General features: G+C 42.3%; 1 protein-coding gene across 10 annotated transcripts in view; it reads right to left on the bottom strand.

The window, feature by feature from the left end:
• Positions 1–13551: 13551 nt before the first annotated feature.
• The window catches only part of LOC121554692 (adhesion G protein-coupled receptor L3), a 318628-nt gene continuing 310741 nt past the window's right edge, over positions 13552–21438 (bottom strand). For 4 of the 10 annotated variants that reach the window (XM_041868385.2, XM_041868384.2, XM_041868370.2 and 1 more), the window contains 3 exons: positions 19653–19781; positions 17911–17928; positions 15124–15986 (listed from right to left, as the gene is read on the bottom strand). In XM_041868385.2, coding sequence (XP_041724319.2) covers positions 15220–15986; positions 17911–17928; positions 19653–19781 — 914 coding nt within the window. In that variant the 3' untranslated portion in view covers positions 15124–15219. Of the gene's footprint in view, positions 15987–17876; positions 17929–19652; positions 19782–21438 lie in introns of all 10 variants that reach the window. The other 6 variants (XM_041868379.2, XM_041868378.2, XM_041868381.2 and 3 more) reach the window with 4 other exon arrangements.

Below are 21438 nucleotides of genomic sequence, written 5' to 3' on the forward strand. Positions count from 1 at the left end.
TAAATGACTACCGACCCGTACCACTGACGTCTGTAGCCATGAAGTGCTTTGAAAGGCTGGTCATGGCTCACATCAACACCATTATCCCAGAAACCCTAGACCCACTCCAATTTGCATACCGCCCCAACAGATCCACAGATGATGCAATCTCTATTGCACTCCACACTGCCCTTTCCCACCTGGACAAGAGGAACACCTACGTGAGAATGCTATTCATTGACTACAGCTCAGCATTCAACACCATAGTACCCTCAAAGCTCATCACTAAGCTAAGGATCCTGGGACTAAACACCTCCCTCTGCAACTGGATCCTGGACTTCCTGACGGGCCGCCCCCAGGTGGTAAGGGCAGGTAACAACACATCTGCCACACTGATCCTCAACACGGGGGCCCCTCAGGGGTGCGTGATCAGTTCCCTCCTGTACTCCCTGTTCACCCATGACTGCATGGCCAGGCACGACTCCAACACCATCATTAAGTTTGCCGACGACAGTGGTAGGCCTGATCACCGACAATGATGAGACAGCCTATAGGGAGGAGGTCAGAGACCTGGCCGTGTGGTGCCAGGATAACAACCTCTCCCTCAACGTGACCAAAACAAAGGAGATGATTGTGGACTACAGGAAAAAAAAAGAGGACTGAGCACGCCCTCATTCTCATCAACGGGGCTGTAGTGGAACAGGTTGAGAGCTTCAAGTTCCTTGGTGTCCACATCCCCAACAAACTATCATGGTCCAAACACACCAAGACAGTCGTGAAGAAGGCATGACAAAGCCTATTCCCCCTCAGGAGACTGAAAAGATTTGGCATGGGTCCTCAGATCCTCAAAAAATTATACAGCTGCACCATCGAGAGCATCCTGACTGGTTGCATCACCGCCTGGTTTGGCAACTGCTTGGCCTCCGACCGCAAGGCACTACAGAGGGTAGTGCGTACCGCCCAGTACATCACTGGGGCCAAGCTTCCTGCCATCCAGGACCTCTATACCAGGCGGTGTCAGAGGAAGGCCCTCAAAATTGTCAAAGACTCCAGCCACCCTAGTCATAGACTGTTCTCTCTGCTACCGCATGGCAAGTGGTACCGGAGTGCCAAGTCTAGGTCCAAAATACTTTTCAACAGCTTCTACCCCCAAGCCATAAGATTCCTGAACAGCTAATCATGAATACCCGGACTATTTGCACTGCCCCCCCCAATCCCATCTTGTTACGCTGCTGCTACTCTGTTAATTATTTATGCATAGTCACTTTAACTCTACCCACATGTACATATTACTTCAACTAGCCGGTGCCCCCGCACATTGACTCTGCACCGGTACCCCCCTGTATATTTAGCCTCCCTACTGTTATTTTATTTTACTTCTGCTCTGCTTTTTTTCTCAACACTTTTTTGTTGTTTTATTCTACTTTTTTATTAAAAATAAATGCACTGTTGGTTAAGGGCTGTAAGTAAGCATTTCACTGTAATGTCTGCACCTGTTGTATTCGGCGCATGTGGCCAATAAAAATTGATTTGATTTGATTTGATGTCAGGGCCCCAGGGCAAGTGCCCTGGGCACCCAGTCTGTATTCGGCCATGATTACTACAAGTTTAGATAGCTGGCTAGACTAACTAACAATCGAAAAATGTAAATGGATAATTGTCAAGTAATTGAGTGACTGACATAAGAGAAAAACTGCTGTTTCTCAACCACATTTAAAAATTGCACCTGGTGTATCCTACTATTCTTACTCTCAATAGTAACTTAAGACCGACTGAGTTCGATTTGCCTGCTGGGGGCAAAGAAGACCCCCAGCTCCGCTAAAACCATTGACAACTGTGTTCAGTTTTCAAGGGATTGTTAAATAAATGTTAACTATTTGGTTGTAATATCATCACCTCTTGAAGAGCATAGCCAGAACTACAAATTTCCGATTATTCCATGCAAAACAATTGCGCACATTTAGCTCTATCTTCAGAGTTATACAGCAAGTAACCGCATGCTTTTCATGATCAGTAAACATCAATCGATCGATCATGTAATTTCAGATACGCGAGGATAGCCTCACGATATCTCTCAATAATGGCCATAAAATAAAAGTGACTATACCTGACAAGTATGAGTGGTTTAGGTTAATTTCCCATCGTTTGTGGGCTCTGTCTGTCAAGCAGCAGAAGGGCACATTTGCCAATGAACTGTTAGCTGATAATGTTTACTTGCAAGCTACCGGTAGAAACTTTGCACAGTTGGCTAAACATAGTGATAAGTAGAGCTAATGTAGCCTTTTTCCTTTTTGCCGGGGTTTGAGAAGTCAATGAGAGAAGTAAAAAATCATTCCTTAGTTGTTAATTTTCTCAAAATCTAAACGGCAAAACCTACTTTAGATTCGAGCCAATGTCTTAAGTCGTTGAACATGTTATTACTCCAACCTCGTGAAAGTGACAAACTGACACGTTTTCATTTTTGTAAAAAAGAAACGTTATATCGAAGGAGTGCCTTTGATTTGATGGCCTGCACATGCGCAAGACGGCCATTAAACACAATGACGTCTTTCTGCGCATGAGCTTAGCTAGCCAGTGTCGCCATGACGTCGCCTACAAGCATGATCAGGGATTTCTATTGGAGAAGCAGTTTCTTCCTATCTTCATACTGTACTGTCTTTGGCGTAATCTCTGATGAAGCAAGCTAAAAAACACGTTGTTTGCTTAGCTAGCAAGTTATCTACATGCCAAATGAATAGGGCTACCCTCACGTATCTGAAAATACATGATCAATTGATGTTTACTGATCATGAAAAGCCTGCAGTTACTTGCTGTATTACTCTGATGATAGAGCTAAATGTGGAATAATTGGTAATGTGCAGTTCTGACTACGCCCTTCAAGAGGTGACGATATTAAAACCAAATAGTTATAAAAAAGTATTTAACAATCCTTTGAAAACGGCACATAGGTTGTCAATGGTTTTAGTGGAGCTGGGGGTCTCCTTACCCTGGTCATCACTAGTTACATTTACGTCATTTAGCAGACTCTCTTATCCAGAGCGATTTACAGTTAGTGAGTGCATACATTTTTCATACTGCCCCCCCCGTGGGAATCTAACCCACAACCCTGGCGTTGCAAACGCCATGCTCTACCAACTGAGCTACAGGAGGCTACCATAGCCAAAGTGCTAAACCCCGCCTATTTATAAATTCTTAAAATTTAACCCTAACCTTAACCACACTGCTAACCGTATGCCTAACCTAACCTTAAAATAAAACCAAAAAGCGCATTTTTGTTTTCATGAACTTTTATGATATAGCCAATATTGACTTTGTGGCTGCGGTAACTAGTGGAAACCCCTTGACCCCCAGCAGCCAAATCGAACTCTGCACCATATTGTGACGTTTTATTGATACCAACCTATTAAATTACTAGAGGGGTCACAGTATGTCATACACGCAAAGTTCAATAATGGGGTGAAAATGGCAGACATCTTGGTCAGGGAGAAATCCCAAACCAGTCAAATTGGAATGAATTTCAGTAGTGGCATAGGTGATGCATTTCCTGCTTTTACTAATGCATGAAAATAAAAGTAAGGCATGTGATTTATCAGAAATTGTGTCAATGAATTATAGTCACCCTAAAATATTGTCATTTAATTATAAAAACTGTTTACACAGGTTTTATACAAATTCTGTATAAATAGCCTCATATATACACTGCTCAAAAAAATAAAGGGAACACTTAAACAACACAATGTAACTCCAAGTCAATCACACTTCTGTGAAATCAAACAGTCCACTTAGGAAGCAACACTGATTGACAATAAATGTCACATGCTGTTGTGCAAGTGGAATAGACAACAGGTGGAAATTATAGGCAATTAGCAAGACACCCCCAATAAAGAAGTGGTTCTGCAGGTGGTGACCACAGACCACTTCTCAGTTCCTATGCTTCCTGGCTGATGTTTTGGTCACTTTTGAATGCTGGCGGTGCTTTCACTCTAGTGGTAGCATGAGACGGAGTCTACAACCCACACAAGTGGCTCAGGTAGTGCAGCTCATCCAGGATGGCACATCAATGCGAGCTGTGGCAAGAAGGTTTGCTGTGTCTGTCAGCGTAGTGTCCAGAGCATGGAGGCGCTACCAGGAGACAGGCCAGTATATCAGGAGACGTGGAGGAGGCCGTAGAAGGGCAACAACCCAGCAGCAGGACCGCTACCTCTGCCTTTGTGCAAGGAGGAGCAGGAGGAGCACTGCCAGAGCCCTGCAAAATGACCTCCAGCAGGCCACAAATGTGCATGTGTCTGCTCAAACGGTCAGAAACAGACTCCATGAGGGTGGTATGAGGGCCCGACGTCCACAGGTGGGGGTTGTGCTTACAGCCCAACACTGTGCAGGACGTTTGGCATTTGCCAGAGAACACCAAGATTGGCCAATTCGCCACTGGCGCCCTGTGCTCTTCACAGATGAAAGCAGGTTCACACTGAGCACATGTGACAGACGTGACAGAGTCTGGAGACGCCGTGGAGAACGTTCTGCAACATCCTCCAGCATGACCGGTTTGGCGGTGGGTCAGTCATGGTGTGGGGTGGCATTTCTTTGGGGGGCCGCACAGCCCTCCATGTGCTCGCCAGAGGTAGCCTGACTGCCATTAGGTACCGAGATGAGATCCTCAGACCCCTTGTGAGACCATATGCTGGTGCGGTTGGCCCTGGGTTCCTCCTAATGCAAGACAATGCTAGACCTCATGTGGCTGGAGTGTGTCAGCAGTTCCTGCAAGAGGAAGGCATTGATTCTATGGACTGGCCCGCCCGTTCCACAGACCTGAATCCAATTGAGCACATCTGGGACATCATGTCTCGCTCCATCCACCAACGCCACGTTGCACCACAGACTGTCCAGGAGTTGGTGGATGCTTTAGTCCAGGTCTGGGAGGAGATCCCTCAGGAGACCATCCGCCACCTCATCAGGAGCATGCCCAGGCGTTGTAGGGAGGTCATACAGGCACGTGGAGGCCACACACACTACTGAGCCTCATTTTGACTTGTTTTAAGGACATTACATCAAAGTTGGATCAGCCTGTAGTGTGGTTTTCCACTTTAATGTTGAGGGTGGCTCCAAATCCAGACCTCCATGGGTTGATAAATTTGATTTCCATTGATAATTTTTGTGTGATTTTGTTGTCAGCACATTCAACTATGTAAAGAAAAAAGTATTTAATAAGATTATTTCATTCATTCAGATCTAGGATGTGTTGTTTAAGTGTTCCCTTTATTTTTTTGAGCATGTTATATATATATATATATATATATATATATATATATATATATATATATATAAACAGACCATAAATGTCTCAGATTTAGTTTTCTTGGAAAGCTGTGAGTGCTATTATACAATACAATATCAGTACTTGTTGCATTTACAACTTGTCTAAGTCCTATCAACTTATTTGAGCCAGTATATGGCTGTGGATTGACTGCATTGTTTGAATGGAATGTTGGCAATTTTGGCAGTTAATTTGACATATTTATGGAATCATTCCACTAAAACTGGCTGGCCCAGCTAACATACACAGTGCATATATATTTTTCACATTCAATGTTTTACACAATATCTTACCACAGCACTGGCAAACCATGGTTGACCAACTCCCTGACCAACAATAGAATGTTCATGTCCATTCTAGTATTCTAATTCCTAATTCTATGGTAAAATGTGCCAAAAAAAAAGAGGGTCTGATTCTGTATACAGGGGGACATGTTTGTCATTGCAGAAGTGGGATCCTGTCATATGCAGTTAATCTTGTGCTATATACTACAGTATGTTCTGCAAGTCCCTGAACAGTCATTACCGGGTTGCTGGCTAGATGGACTGCCGTCCTATATATATTGTGGCCTGTACACAGTAAGGATTATCTTCCAAATGAACTGGCTGTGGCTTCATGCGAATGTCAGACGACCCGTTTTCTTGTGGCATCAGGAGCAATCCAACTCCCAAGTGACTTAGTGCCTCGATACCGGCATACAGTGAGGGAAAAAAAGTATTTGATCCCCTGCTGATTTTTTGCCCACTGACAAAGAATTGATCAGTCTATCATTTTAATGGTAGGTTTATTTGAACAGTGAGAGACAGAATAACAACAACAAAAATCCAGAAAAACGCATGTCAAAAATGTTATAAATTGATTTGCATTTTAATGAGGGAAATAAGTATTTGACCCCTCTGCAAAACATGACTTAGTACTTGGTGGCAAAACCCTTGTTGGCAATCACAGAGGTCAGACGTTTCTTGTAGTTGGCTACCAGGTTTGCACACATCTCAGGAGGGATTTTGTTCCACTCCTCTTTGCAGATCTTCTCCAAGTCATTAAGGTTTCGAGGCTGACGTTTGGCAACTCGAACCTTCAGCTCCCTCCACAGATTTTCTATGGGATTAAGGTCTGGAGACTGGCTAGGCCACTCCAGGACCTTAATGTGCTTCTTCTTGAGCCACTCCTTTGTTGCCTTGGCCGTGTGTTTTGGGTCATTGTCATGCTGGAATACCCATCCACGACCCATTTTCAATGCCCTGGCTGAGGGAAGGAGGTTCTCACCCAAGATTTGATTCCATCGTCCCTTTGATGCGGTGAAGTTGTCCTGTGCCCTTAGCAGAAAAACACCCCTAAAGCAAAATGTTTCCACCTCCATGTTTGACGGTGGGGATGGTGTTCTTGGGGTCATAGGCAGCATTCCTCCTCCTCCAAACACGGCGAGTTGAGTTGATGCCAAAGAGCTCCATTTTGGTCTCATCTGACCACAACACTTTCACCCAGTTCTCCTCTTAATCACTCAGATGTTCATTGGCAAACTTCAGACGGCCCTGTATATGTGCTTTCTTGAGCAGGGGGACCTTGCGGGCGCTGCAGGATTTCAGTCCTTCACGGCGTAGTGTGTTACCAATTGTTTTCTTGGTGACTATGGTCCCAGCTGCCTTGAGATCATTGACAAGATCCTCCCGTGTAGTTCTGGGCTGATTCCTCACCGTTCTCATGATCATTGCAACTCCACGAGGTGATTAAAATGCAAATCAATTTATAACATTTTTGACATGCGTATTTCTGGATTTTTTTGTTGTTATTCTGTCTCTCACTGTTCAAATACATTTCTACAGGGGACTGTAGCTCAGTTGTGTATGTTTCCTAGAAACAAGGGTGGCTCAACTTACCCCTATATTCCCTACAGTGACAGTACCTAATGGCTGCTAAATTGAACACATAACATAGCTATTGCTCTCCATAAAATGTCCAAAGAGCTTTCTAGCACTAGACTTTCACTTTCCAGCTAGACTAAACACTGGTAAGGCACAGCAGGTGAAGCCAAGTGAAGTGATGTTTTGCTGTGAACTTTAAATATGTTTTTAGGTTCAACCTTTTTTCTCAATCACCCTCACAACTTTGTTTATCTGCAGCTCTCCTCAAAATCCCCAACTTCTGAAAGCTCTCCAAGATAAACCATAGCTTTGGCCATGTCGCCTTTACACAATGGACCCCAGGGTAGCAAACATTGACACAATCCCCTCTATCTTAAATCAATGTTATCTCAACAGAAAAGGGTAGGGAGGCAGTTTCTTTTATTTGCAAGGACTGTCAGGTCGTCCCAATACACAAAGCCATGAGATGACATTGATTCACCTTTCATTTGGAATTCTGCGGGGCATTCACCCATTGATTTTACAGGGAGAGACAGATATGAAATGAGCCATTTTATAGAAGTCCTATCTGACCTACTCTTTCACTGGTATTCATACATGCAATACAAATGTTCCTGAACACACACACACACACACACAGCACGTACACACACACACACAAGGTGGTTTTCCAATACAAAACATTCTGTTTCTCATAATTCACTATAAATAACTTTACAGCCATATTAACAACGACCCACTGAGCACCGATGTAATTTTAACATCTAGATTTTTTATTTACATTTGGTTGAGTTTTCAACTAACGTGAATTCAACACAAAATCAACTAAACGATTCACCATGTCAATGGATTTAGGTTAAAAGGTGGGTAAAAAAAAAAGAAGCGCAAATGCCCTTACGTTGATGACTTTTTGCAAATCCAATCTGTTTTCCACGTTGATTCAATGTCATCACATTGCATTTTTGTTGTAATTGTTGAAATGAGGTGGAAACAACGTTGATTTAACAATTTTTCCCCCAGTGGGAAGACCCACCAGAAAGATCAAATGATATATTGAAAAACATACAATTAAGTTCCAAATGGTGATACTCTGTCTGTAGAAGTGCCTTTTCAATGTTTTCATCTTCCTTTCATGCCACAAATTGCAATTGCATGCACAATAACAAAGTGGTCCCACTCCCTAAAGAATGTGTCTCAATTACTGACAGAGCTGTCAGACCAAGCAATGATGAAAAAACACAACCTTATGTTGTTCATTTTGTCCCAGAATGTTTTGTGAACATTCACAACCAAACATGCAATATGACATTACAAAAAGAGAAAGTCAAATCTTCTTTGTTTTGAGATGTAAGGATTTCAAGTTCTTGTTCTTAATTTTAAAGTTGAGTTTCTTTTCTCATGGCCGACAGGATGGATGGCATGGACAGGTGGTGGAGGTAGAGAGGGAGGAGGGCAGAGGGGATAGACAATATCCTTCCCTGTCAGATAATGTCCTTCCCTGTCCTCCAGAGATAACTCTGGTTGCACGGAATGACTAGGGGATGGGTTGTCAGAAAGGAGTTTCTTGGGGGATTTGAAAGTTTGAAATGAATGATTGTGTATGTGTGCCCTGTGTACCCGTGTGGGGAAAATAAGCTTCATTTACAAAAGGATAGTTGTGATGCACTGCCTTTTCCTCAGATTTCATTGACTTTTTATGAGAATTAAGTTGAATATGTCAGTTGTTGGTGGATGCCTGGTATACTTTTGTTAGCATATATCATTGTGGTAGGGGAATCTGTACATGTTTCCATGTACAGTGTGTGCTAAAAAGACAACAGATGATTCAAAATATCAATAAATTGATTATTTCTTTAAAACGTCATGTGACCTGTTCCATAGATAGCACATTAGGCGCACAACATCAATTACAATTACGCAGTTGTTTATAGCCTAGGAAAACATTCAAAACAACTACTGAATGTATGATTTATGGATAATGTATTATAGTTATTGTATTCATAAAACTGCATAATACGTGAAGCAAAAGAAACTGAACTATTCATCTGAACGCCCATGGATAAAAGGGAAGTTGTTTTGCCTTTTCCCATGATGCCCTTACCGAGATGCCACAGCCTAAACATATATAAAGCCTTTCCCTCACAGAACTAACACGTATCTACAGACTAATTTGACATTTTCTCCCATTTCCAGTGAATGTGATTGATCTGCCAGCCAAAAAAAGTAAGTGAAACCATCCTTCACACGAGCAAACTAGCATGTATCATGTAGAACACACACACACACACGCCAGACTCAGCGGTTGAGTAGTTGTGTCAATTACAGACCTGTGTTTACTCCTGACGGGGCCGTTTTGTGTCACGTCAGCATGTACACGGAAACGACGCGGAGGCGAGGGCCCGCGGGGCTGCTTATGAGCTAGCGTAATGACTCATTAATAAAGAGGAAGGAGGCCAGAGTCACTTTTTCAGCACATTTTATTAACTCACCCGCTTTGCAAACGCCAGTCAAACTGACACGCGGCGAGGGCCATAGCTCTTCACTGCTACTGGCGAGAGATCCAAGAGGAGATCTAGCCTCATGCATATCCATGGGGGAGGAAGGAAGCATCGGGCCCGGCCACCCTTTAGACGAGCCTCACATCCCCTTGTAATTTTTCATTATGACTTGGCCATCAATCACAACTGCGACTACATGAATATGGGATTGGAGGCGGTCATTTTAATTTTCTTACTGCTTTGTATGCAAGTCATTAAGGAGAGGTGCTGAATTTGATTGGGGGAAATGTTAACGCTATCATATGAATTATGGCAAATGCAACAATACACAACATGGACAATATTTAATGTACAGTACAACACTTGCATTACAATAATTGTCCAATCAAATGGCACTTCACTATAAGCATCTTGAACAATATGATATGACGAATGCCATGTTATATTGGGTCATTACCACCATCACATAGCTGACCATGACCCTGCCACAAAGTATTGGAACAGTGGAACCATCTGGAAAATGCTAAATGTTCAAAGGACAATTCACCCACATTTTGACATATTGGTTTCCTTACCATATAAGACGTCTACGGACAAGGTAAGACCGAAATCTATGCTCTGGCCACTAACTACAGCAGTCTCCATACCCACTCAGTTGAGAAAGTAAATAATCTGATAAAACACGGTCATGACAGATCTGTAAGTAAAAATAAAGGCCCATATTTTAACCAATCAGCATCCAGGATTAGACCCACCCATTGCATAAAGGCCAATATTCATATGAAAATGAATGATTACTTACCCACCTTTCTTCATAGTGCATGTCAGGGTAAATTGATTGACGTTCACTTTTTTGTGCACTCACTCAGTTGTTATCCCACATATACAGAGTACATTATACCAGCAGTGATACATTGTCATTTATTGTGTTCATGAAATAGCTGAATCTATTGAGATATGTGACTAGTTTCAGGAAACTAGGCATATGTCATGCGTCACTACTTCACAGGCGAGCCATTTGAACGTAAACTTTTCAAAATGCGTGTTTTGGCAGAAATTCCTTCTGGAACATGTGAACTTTCATGTGCCTTAATAACAAACTTGTATGCCATCTGTAAATACGAATAAAATGGTTAAAATGACGAGCCTAGTTGGTTTAGCCACGGAAAAAGACAGCAACCTTCACGCTAGCCATGATTGGCTGAGATAATGAGGGCTGGACATGCCGAGATGAGATGAGCTGATGAGCTGGTCAGTATGTATAGGTAATCCTTTCTAATGCAGCTTTAAAAAAATATATCACTTAGTAGATCTGCATAAGTGTTGCTCTCCACTTTCTGGAGGACCGAGTTTTGAAATCAGTGGAATTAGAGTATGACAGCTAAGGAGATGGAGAAAATGCTGGCGTTTGATTGCAAGTATGCAGTCGGAGTCAAAAAGAGAATACACAGAAGGCTGTTGGATAAAACACCAGTCTCCGGATTACATCTTCAAACTAAGGGCAACCATGGCATCCGTGACAGAGAGGGAGAAGCTACATTTTCAGATATTACACGTTTCTAATTTTGTCAGAAAGACGTTTTCATTTGAATTTAAAGTGTACTGTTAGCTAGCTAGCTAAGGTTAGCTGGCTTGCTCACTACAGTGAGGGGAAAAAAGTATTTGATCCCCTGCTGATTTTGTACGTTTGCCCACTGACAAAGAAATGATCAGTCTATAATTTTAATGGTAGGTTTATTTGAACAGTGAGAGACAGAATAACAACAAAAAAATCCAGAAAAACGCATGTCAAAAATGTTATAAATTGATTTGCATTTTAATGAGGGAAATAAGTATTTGACCCCCTCTCAATCAGAAAGATTTCTGGCTCCCAGGTGTCTTTTATACAGGTAACGAGCTGAAATTAGGAGCACACTCTTAAAGGGAGTGCTCCTAATCTCAGATGGTTACCTGTATAAAAAACACCTGTCCACAGAAGCAATCAATCAATCAGATTCCAAACTCTCCACCATGGCCAAGACCAAAGAGCTCTCCAATGTCAGGGACAAGATTGTAGACCTACACAAGGCTGGAATGGGCTACAAGACCATCGCCAAGCAGCTTGGTGAGAAGGTGACAACAGTTGGTGCGATTATTCGCAAATGGAAGAAACACAAAATAACTGTCAATCTCCCTCGGCCAGGGGCTTCATGCAAGATCTCACCTCGTGGAGTTGCAATGATCATGAGAACGGTGAGGAATCAGCCCAGAACTACACGGGAGGATCTTGTCAATGATCTCAAGGCAGCTGGGACCATAGTCATCAAGAAAACAATTGGTAACACACTACGCCGTGAAGGACTAAACTCCTGCAGCGCCCGCAAGGTCCCCCAGCTCAAGAAAGCACATATACAGGGCCGTCTGAAGTTTGCCAATCTGAATGATTCAGAGGAGAACTGGGTGAAAGTGTTGTGGTCAGATGAGATGCTCTTTGGCATCAACTCAACTCGCCGTGTTTGGAGGAGGAGGAATGCTGCCTATGAGCCAAAGAACACCATCCCCACCGTCAAACATGGAGGTGGAAACATTATGCTTTGGGGGTGTTTTTCTGCTAAGGGCACAGGACAACTTCACCGCATCAAAGGGACGATGGACGGGGCCATGTACCGTCAAATCTTGGGTGAGAACCTCCTTCACTCAGCCAGGGCATTGAAAATGGGTAGTGGATGTGTATTCCAGCATGACAATGACCCAACACACACGGCCAAGGCAACAAAGGAGTGGCTCAAGAAGAAGCACATTAAGGTCCTGGAGTGGCCTAGCCAGTCTCCAGACCTTAATCCCATAGAAAATCTGTGAAGGGAGCTGAAGGTTCGAGTTGCCAAACGTCAGCCTCGAAACCTTAATGACTTGGAGAAGATCTACAAAGAGGAGTGGAACAAAATCCCTCCTGAGATGTGTGCAAACCTGGTGGCCAACTACAAGAAACGTCTGACCTCTGTGATTGCCAACAAGGGTTTTGCCACCAAGTACTAAGTCATGTTTTGCAGAGGGGTCAAATACTTATTTCCCTCATTAAAATGCAAATCAATTTATAACATTTTTGACATGCGTTTTTCTGGTTTTTGTTGTTGTTATTCTGTCTCTCACTGTTCAAATAAACATACCATTAAAATGATAGAATGATCATGTCTTTGTCAGTGGGCAAACGTACAAAATCAGCAGGGGATCAAATATTTTTTTCCCTCACTGTAGCTGTATGATCTGTGTAGTAATATTATTCATATCTCAGAGCTATTTGCATTGCTAGTTATAGCCTAATGTTAGCTAGCTAACATTGAACCTGGTTGGTTAGCTACCTGCAGATTCATGAAGGGTAGTAACGTTTTGAGTTGGGATTGTTTAGCTAGCTAGCTACATGTCTAAACAAAAGACTACACTATACAAGTAACCATTTCAATAGAATGTTCATGATGTCACTACGACAACTGTCGATAGACGTAGCTGGTAAATTCGCTCTGGCTATCTACTCCGATTTCAGAGCACTCTCATCTGAGTGTGCCAGAGTGCAGAATAACTGACACATTTAAGAATGCTCAACACCCGTTGAATATGGCCTGTGTCAGTAAACGTTGGCAAAAATATTTTTCTCAAAAGTGAGGTTACAAGTTTATCAACTTTCAAAGCAGAATTACTTTCCCATTGTTCCTCAACTGTAGTGTATGAAATACAATTTTCTAGCTCTGAGCCCCTACTTTTATCCAATGTAAAAAATAAAAAATAATTCAAGACCGAATCGAGCCGGTCGGTCATTTATTTTCTAAACAGAGGTCATACAACACTATCTTTACAAGGAAGGCCTTGCTTTGCCTTTTGGAGCAATAGCTATGTACACCCCACAAAAAACACAAAACCTTTGCAATAACTATGTGGTAAATCTTAATCAGTAATTTATTTGTTGGCAAACAAGTTTCACTGTTACAACAAATATTAGTTATGAGGTCATTCAACTTGGAAACCAATACAAAAATGAATAAATAAAAAGCCATAATCATACTCATAATAAAAACTAATCTGTGCTGCTAAATTCTTTACCTCCATTTATCACTTTATTTTGTCTTTTGAACAAATAAATAAATATATTTTACAGCAACACATTTCCAGTTGTTTTTCCTCACTCAAAAAGTTCAGTTTTGCAGTGCCTAGTTGCTTATTGATATTCAATTTGTTCTCTTTCTCTCTGAGAAGCACCTGTCTCTTTTAACTGATGAGAAAATAAAATAGCTTTCTCTCTGCAGGCCAACTCTTCGGACACTTGTGATTTCGTCCCCTTCTACGGTGGGTGAACCAGAATTATCTTTCTATCTACACAGTGAAGAAATAATCAAACTGTAAAACTAAAATGGTTCAGAAAACATGGGCGGTTACATCGCTAGAGAACAAAATCATGTACGGTAAGTGTTTTGTGATTTTTTTGGGGGTGTTATTTAGTTTTGTTGCTTTGTTTGTTGTTTCTTGGAAAAAATGAAAAGTTAAAATAATGCTCAAGACCAGCACAACAGAAAGGAAATGCTCCGCAACAACTACATTTACAGAGACAAAGGTTTGGGTGGAACAAAAATCATACTATTATGTGCAATGCTAGTATCTGTACATTTACATAGAAATATCTCATAATTCTCTGTTATTCGTTTTTTTCTTTATCTTTTTCAACAATTATTATTGTTACAGCAAAATAAAAAATAAAAATAAAAATATGCTGTAAAGCACGTGATTTAAAGTCCTTCATTGTTCAAAATAAGTTTAGTCGAACTTGCAGGAACACTTCAGCACAAAATGTGCTGCAATATCACCATAGAGGAAGAACCCCCCTTAAAAAGCCAGTATGGATACAGAAGTATAATAAAATAGTCTTATTCTTGATTTGTTCTGATTTTAACTCTACACATCAACTAGTAGCAGAACGTTTTTGGGGTCCGTTTGTAGTTCCTTTGGACTGTCAAAATGCATTTCAGAGCCTGAGATCCCGCTATCCCGAGTGTTCATCTCCCCTCCCACTGAAAGAAAACACATCAATCCATACAAGGTTCGGCATCTGGCAAAAAAAGTGAAATGCACATCAACAGATTTCTCCAACATCTAACCGAGTTGAGTCGTATTATCCACAAAACATAACAGTTTCAATATTCTGTTTGCGGTCAGTATTAGACAGGCATCACTTTCGCTTTTCAACTTCGGGACACAGAGTAAAAAAAAGGGGGAACGCGTAGGGAGAAGGGGAGGCAGAAAAAAATGGGGAACCACACGGCGAGAAGGGATTGGGGCGAATGGGTCAGGGGGGTTGGGTCTGTAGGCCTATAGGCTCGTGACCAGGTGAGAGGGCTCCTGGGGGGCCTCTTCAGGGGACAGATCCTCCTTGTTGGGGGGCACGATGAACCCGTCGCTGCTGCCCCTCCCCAGCTGGTAGTAGGAGTGTAGCTGGTGCAGGTGGTTACGTGAGCCCAGGTTGGGCATGCTCTTGTAGTAGACGTCGTCCTGGCTGGCCTCTGGGCTCTTGCCCCCTGCCGGGTGGCCCTCTCCGGCATCTTTATCAGCGAGGGGGGCAGTGGTGGTGCCGATGGCTGTGGTATCCGGTAGGCCTGCCAGCACGGGCATGCTGGTGTAGAGGGAGTCCATGTGGTGGTGCAGGTGGTGGGGGGTGGGGGCTGGGCGAAATGGGCTCCACGTCCTGGGTGTTCTCGTTGGTGAGCAGGGGGAAGAAGCTCTCGCTGTTTTCCTGTGGGATCCGCCGGCGGGACGAGGATGAGGTGGTGGTGGCCGAGGAGAAGGCTGGGTGGTGGTGGTGGGGGAGCGGAGGCTGATGCGGCGGGCCCTGGTTGTGGAGGTGGTTGTGGTGGAGGTTGTCCACGGGCGGCAGCAAAGGGGGTCTCTGGGGCAGAAGGGGGGCGTTGGACTCCTCCCGAATCAACTCCAGGCCCAGACCCTCATCGTGGAGGTGCGGGGGGAAGGAAGATTGATCGTCCAAGCCCAGTGCCACATTCATCCCCATCCCTACACCCATCCCCATACCCCCCAGACCAACATCCTTGCCTCCGTTGCTCACATTGTTCACCAGCTTGTTCATGAGGTTGCGGTTTTGCTCGTGATTGTTCAGATAGGAGGGGATGTAATTGGAGGTCAGCTCTTTCAGGATCTTCTTCTCCAGCGTGGTCTCCTTGTGGTTGTAGCCCCGGTCGATGATCTGGACACAGTCGCTCATGTACTCGGCGCTGGCGATGCTGTAGCTGTTGCCATGGTTACCATTCAGTGGTAGAGTATCCATGACACTTGTATCCCGGGCATTGTTCAGGATTCCCTCTGTGGGACAAAGAGGAAAAGAGGAGGAAAGCTAATATGAGAGGGACGGAAGTAGCGGTCGCTCATTAGAATGGCTAAATGTCAGCCGCTTGGACGTGTTCATGCACACATTAGGCCTGCCAAAACTATCTCCTTTCTTTTAATGTGTTGTGCAACCTTCAGGGTGGCTCACAGATTGTGATATCTAGGACTAGTTCAACATTTTTCACTTCAATTTTGTGTTGTGTATATATGATATGTTCACTAACTGCAAGATTGTCTAAATGCTTTAACATAGCCAGTCAATACAAGATACACTTACCTTTACACACGCAGCACACATTGAGTAAAATTATAAACTCAAATTGTTCTTGTAATGGAATCTACATTTCTATCATGATCCTCTCTGTTTGGCTTGTGTTGTGATGTAGTTGGGAATAACTTTGTCCAAACATGAAAACATTTATATACGTGTGACAATCGACAACATGTAAAGCTTTAGGCACATACACTCAACAACAACAAACCACAGCCATGCATTTTGTTTTAAGAGCGAGATACACTACCTACAGCTCTGTCTATACATTTGGACCCCAGTCATATTATCCCCTATTTAAAGGTACACTCAGCAATATGCCATATTAATACACTGGGGGCAACTTCCTGCCTACAGCCATCAACAAAAACAACATTTAAATCTGCCACAATGTGGGCAATGGGGATTGAGGGTGGGGCAAATAGGGAAGAGCCAATAGTAGCAGTCTTGGCATATTTGAATTGTGTTGTTTTTTATGTCTGTTACCATGATGATGTCATACTGCTGAGTCTACCTTTAAGAAAGCTTAATCTTTAAATGGAGTTGGCCATAGACTAAAATAGAAAGAAAGTTCATGGTAAACTTACTGACTCTGCAATGATAAATATAGGCCATAGAGGATATGGTAATAAGGGGTCAACTTTACAGGTATACATTAGGAAAGGACTTTCTGTTCTCTCATGCAGAGAAAGTGTGGATTTTTAATAGTAAAATGTCCACTGTGTCTTATAGGGATACGTCAATGCAAATTTGGAAAATGTCAACATTCAGCCTCATACAAGGTCTTCAGGCTAGTTAAAATGCGTTTGAAAGAGGAACATCTAAAGTTAAGCCTTTCCCCTCCTTTTTAGTTGTTGCAAAAACTGTATGTAGGTTTGACCTTTGTTTTCTCCAAAGTGCAGTTCAACTTGTATTCATTTAAAACAGTAACATATGCTGGTGGTGACCAAGTTCCAAGATTGGCATTGGATCTTGATTGACCAAGATTTGAGATTAATCCGATATCTTAGGACCAGGAGCATGCCGGCTACTTTGGCCAATTTAATCTTACATTATGGATTACAATGATGTCAGCTATTCGTGACAATGAGATCTTATCAGAGGAGGCTGGTGGGAGGAGCTATAGGAGGAAAGGCTCATTGTAATGGCTGGAATGGAATAAATGGAATGGTATTAAACACATCAAACATATGGAAACCATATTTGACTCCATGAATTCCATTCCAGCCATTACAATGATCCTGTCCTCCTATGGCTCCTCCCACCAGCCTCCTCTGGATCTTATTATATCAAATGGATGCTCCTTGGGGCTGATCGATTTGCATAAGATATTAAGTTCTTTCAAGGCATCTCCTTTGTGAATATATTTGATCGACATTCTCCAGAAGTAGTTTATAATTTTTGGAATAGTTCATTGAACATTGTCCAATGAACAATAGTATTCAAACTTAAATTTAGATTGACTAACATTTCTATTAGTCAGAGGAGGACCTGTGTTTATGAAATTGGATTTCTACTTCCAAATAAGATGACTGTTTTCTCATTCCCCCTTTGTCAGCATAGAGTGAAAAGAAAGTAAAGCTAAGGTCAATTACATTTGGTAAGCAATGTTTAGTTTGACTCCCATACTTGTCTCTCTGTAGGGGTCTTATGGACAGCATGAGGAAAAGGAAAGAAAGAAAACAACAAGTAAGCATAACAGTAACAGGTAGAAGAGACGTTCACACAGGGTTGATGATGCGTCCAGAAATGACATCCCGTGTGTGATGTCACCATGCGCACTTGATAACACTTTCTTAAAAACTATGATCACAGTATATTCAAGGGGGGGAAAATGAGTTTACATATATGATGTACAGTATTAATCTTGTTATTACATTTGATGCTAGTAATCTCCATTGCCAACAAACACATGCCCCTATCACACCCATAGATTTTTTGTAAGCGGTGGCTAAAGTTAGCTGACGTTTGTAGTGGCTGTTTAGAGAAAACCAAACCATGGATTTTAGTTTCTCCTGGCCCATACACTACTTTCCGGGTGAGCAACCACCTGACAACAAGTTGTAAAATCCTACACTTCCCCTTTAACTTTGCAGGTCATGTGTTAAAATTGCACCTATAGCAACCTACATGCATTTCCTTTGGTAACATTTGAGCAATTCTACTATAATCATCCATATTTGAACAGTTATATCCTACTGACATGCCAAAGTCATGATAGACTTGTAGAATGTGTACGATTTAAAATAGTGGATTGGTTCACATGTATCACTTTATTGATATTGCCATAACGATCTAGTGAGTACTACTGAGTGCTATTTGGACGGGTTCATCATTGATACAGTAGTTAGCTCTGCTGGAGTTACTCCATAAAACTCCTATTTGACAGTTTAGAATTGAAAGACGATAATAGCTATTTCAGCAGTATTGATCTGACTAAATATAGTTCAGTCACATTTTCAGACAATTTGCCTGACACGTGTACTTTTAACATATTGAACAGCTTTGGTAGAAAAATCTACTGTTTTGTGCCTTCTTTTTAATGAGCTGCAAAACAACAGTATTGTAGTGCATTGATGTTGTTTTTTGCTGGTTGTGCAAACATACTGCTTTACAGATTTTGAGGCACATAAGTACTAATAGAATACCCGTATATTTGCATAATTAGGAAGGTTAGGCGGCTTACATTTAGTGTCCTAAAAATTGCTAACATCATGTTGTCTTATTGGAAAGGATCCCAGAGGCAGAAAAGTGATGTTGTTTATCCTACTTCATTAGTAGCTCAGCTTCTGTGTTTTTTAAAAATATTATAATCATTGATTGGGAGCACTAACAGAACAAAGATGTTCATTTAACAATCTACCAGCAACACTTACAAGATAACAGACATAAGACAATAGGCACAGCAGTGCACACAGCAAGCTTCATGGACAACCACAGCAAGCTTCATGGACAACCACAGCAAGCTTCATGGACAACCACAGCAAGCTTCATGGACAACCACAGCAAGCTTCATGGACAACCACAGCAAGGTTCATGGACAACAGTGCAGCAAAACATAATGTGACTGGTGGTGTATTCAGCTCCCAATTGGCGTGCTGATGTCCCGTACCAATAGTTTTGGTTTATTGCACCATTTCCCCACACTGAATTATGCATGCCAGGCAAGTGAGGCACATGAATGAGTTGAGTGTGACAAAATTATTAGTGACGGAATGGCATGCCCCAAAGGGAAGCCACCATACACCCCGTCCCGCCAAAAGCCTCCAGCTGGGGAAAACGCAGGTCTTTTGGAGACAAACGCAGATTTCTGTAGCAAAAAAGTAATGTCTAGCGACATTCATGAAGGAATGAAAAGAAGGCTAGCACACCTTGCGTGTTGTACATGCCCACTGATGGGTTGTTATAGACGGCCGATTCCCCGAGCAATGTGTTATAGGGATTGTTAGTGCCATGGGGACGGAGGAGAGCATTAGTTATGAGATGGTTAGCCATAGCCCCTGGAGCAGCCAGATAGAGACAGAGGGAGAGAAAGAGAAAGAGGGAAATAGAGGGAGAGAAAGAGGGAAATAGAGGGAGAGAAAGAGGGAAATAGAGGGAGAGAAAAAGAGAGAGAGAGAACATACGTATCAGTCAGGCAGATGCAGCCGAGGCAATGACAGCAATACACATTCACATGATCATTAGGGCAAGTTGTTAAACAGTTGGGCTACAGTAGCAAAGCTTGAAACAGACATGATCATTGTTTATCACGACGGCAGCAGTGAGGTGGGTCAATGATGACTCTGTTTATTCAATGGGATAAACGTCAATTTAGCATTGTTAGAAATGGTGTGCTCACATTCAAGAGGTGGAATTGGTGGGGGGGGGGGAGTCCCAAATTGACCATCTCAAGGGGAATCCTTTTGACATTTTACAAATGCTTTTGAGCTGAATGCTGTTTTCCCCTCCCAATTCCACAAGGTACAGATGCTAGCTGACGGTGTGCAACAGTACGAACATAGACATTGTTTTGAAGCATAGACATCCAAACGAAAACATAACACTTCAATAATGGACCTGAACATAACATGGTCAAATTACCACTTGACAGTATAGAACATGTTAATACCAAAGTTGACCAGATTCTTCTGCTTAACTCCATTTGATTTGAAGATGTTATGAAAGCTTTTGGCAGTTAACATTTCCGGGTTACTGTATTACGTTGTGTAAATGGTCTAGATCTCCCATGCAATTTGTCCCGTAAAATATAGCCTTCAATTCTTTGCATTCATCTTTCCCATAGACAATTCCCTGGCAGAAATACCCTCAAATAAAACATCCTCATGGATGGTAAGCGTCATTACATTGCTCATTGTAGTTCCTTTGTAGTCCCTTTGCCCTGTACCATATCTTTCTACTTTACTTCGTTTGAACAAAAGCAGAAGTTTGTGAGAATAGAGGCTCCGATTCTATTTGTCTAATCGTCACCCCCAGACTATGCGGCAGTGACTGATGCCTTTGTGTGACTCATCTGTTCCTAGATCAGTTCTAAATAAACCTTTTGACTTTGAGAAATATGACTAACTGTATCTAGACTAGAAGATAACACCATGTCTATGAATGAGGAGGAGGTAGTTTGAATGTGGGTTGAATGCCGCACAGCAGTTAGTGAGGAAAAAACGGACTGACTTTGTGAAATTGCATCATTTTGTGAAATATTGAAATATTGTGTGTTACGGTATCCAGTTGAACATATCTGCAATAAGCTCCTGTTTATATGTTATGTTCAAATTGCCTAAACATCTAAGAGTATGTTTTCTCTCTTCAGATTCAGAGCACATAATAAGATATTATTGCGATCCTAACATGCGCACTATGACATGCCCCATTCAAGTGTGCAGTGTGTACCAATGAGTGCGTAAATATCTTCCAAAAAACCCAAAAGTTCAGCAGAGGCGGAAATGCATGCCAATTAGTTCTGCCGACGAGGGACACTGTTCTCTCGCAGTGCTCTGAATCTGTCAGAGCCAGGAGAGAGAGAGAGAGAGAGAGAGAGAGAGAGAGAGAGAGAGAGAGAGAGAGAGGGAAATGAAGGAGATAAACTGGTTCTCTAACGACCGATAACTCTGGACTTATACATACAGTGCCAGGGAATGTCAGTGTGTCTCAAATCTA

The sequence above is a fragment of the Coregonus clupeaformis genome, chromosome 39 (genome assembly GCF_020615455.1).
Source record: "Coregonus clupeaformis isolate EN_2021a chromosome 39, ASM2061545v1, whole genome shotgun sequence".
Lineage (NCBI taxonomy): Eukaryota > Metazoa > Chordata > Actinopteri > Salmoniformes > Salmonidae > Coregonus > Coregonus clupeaformis.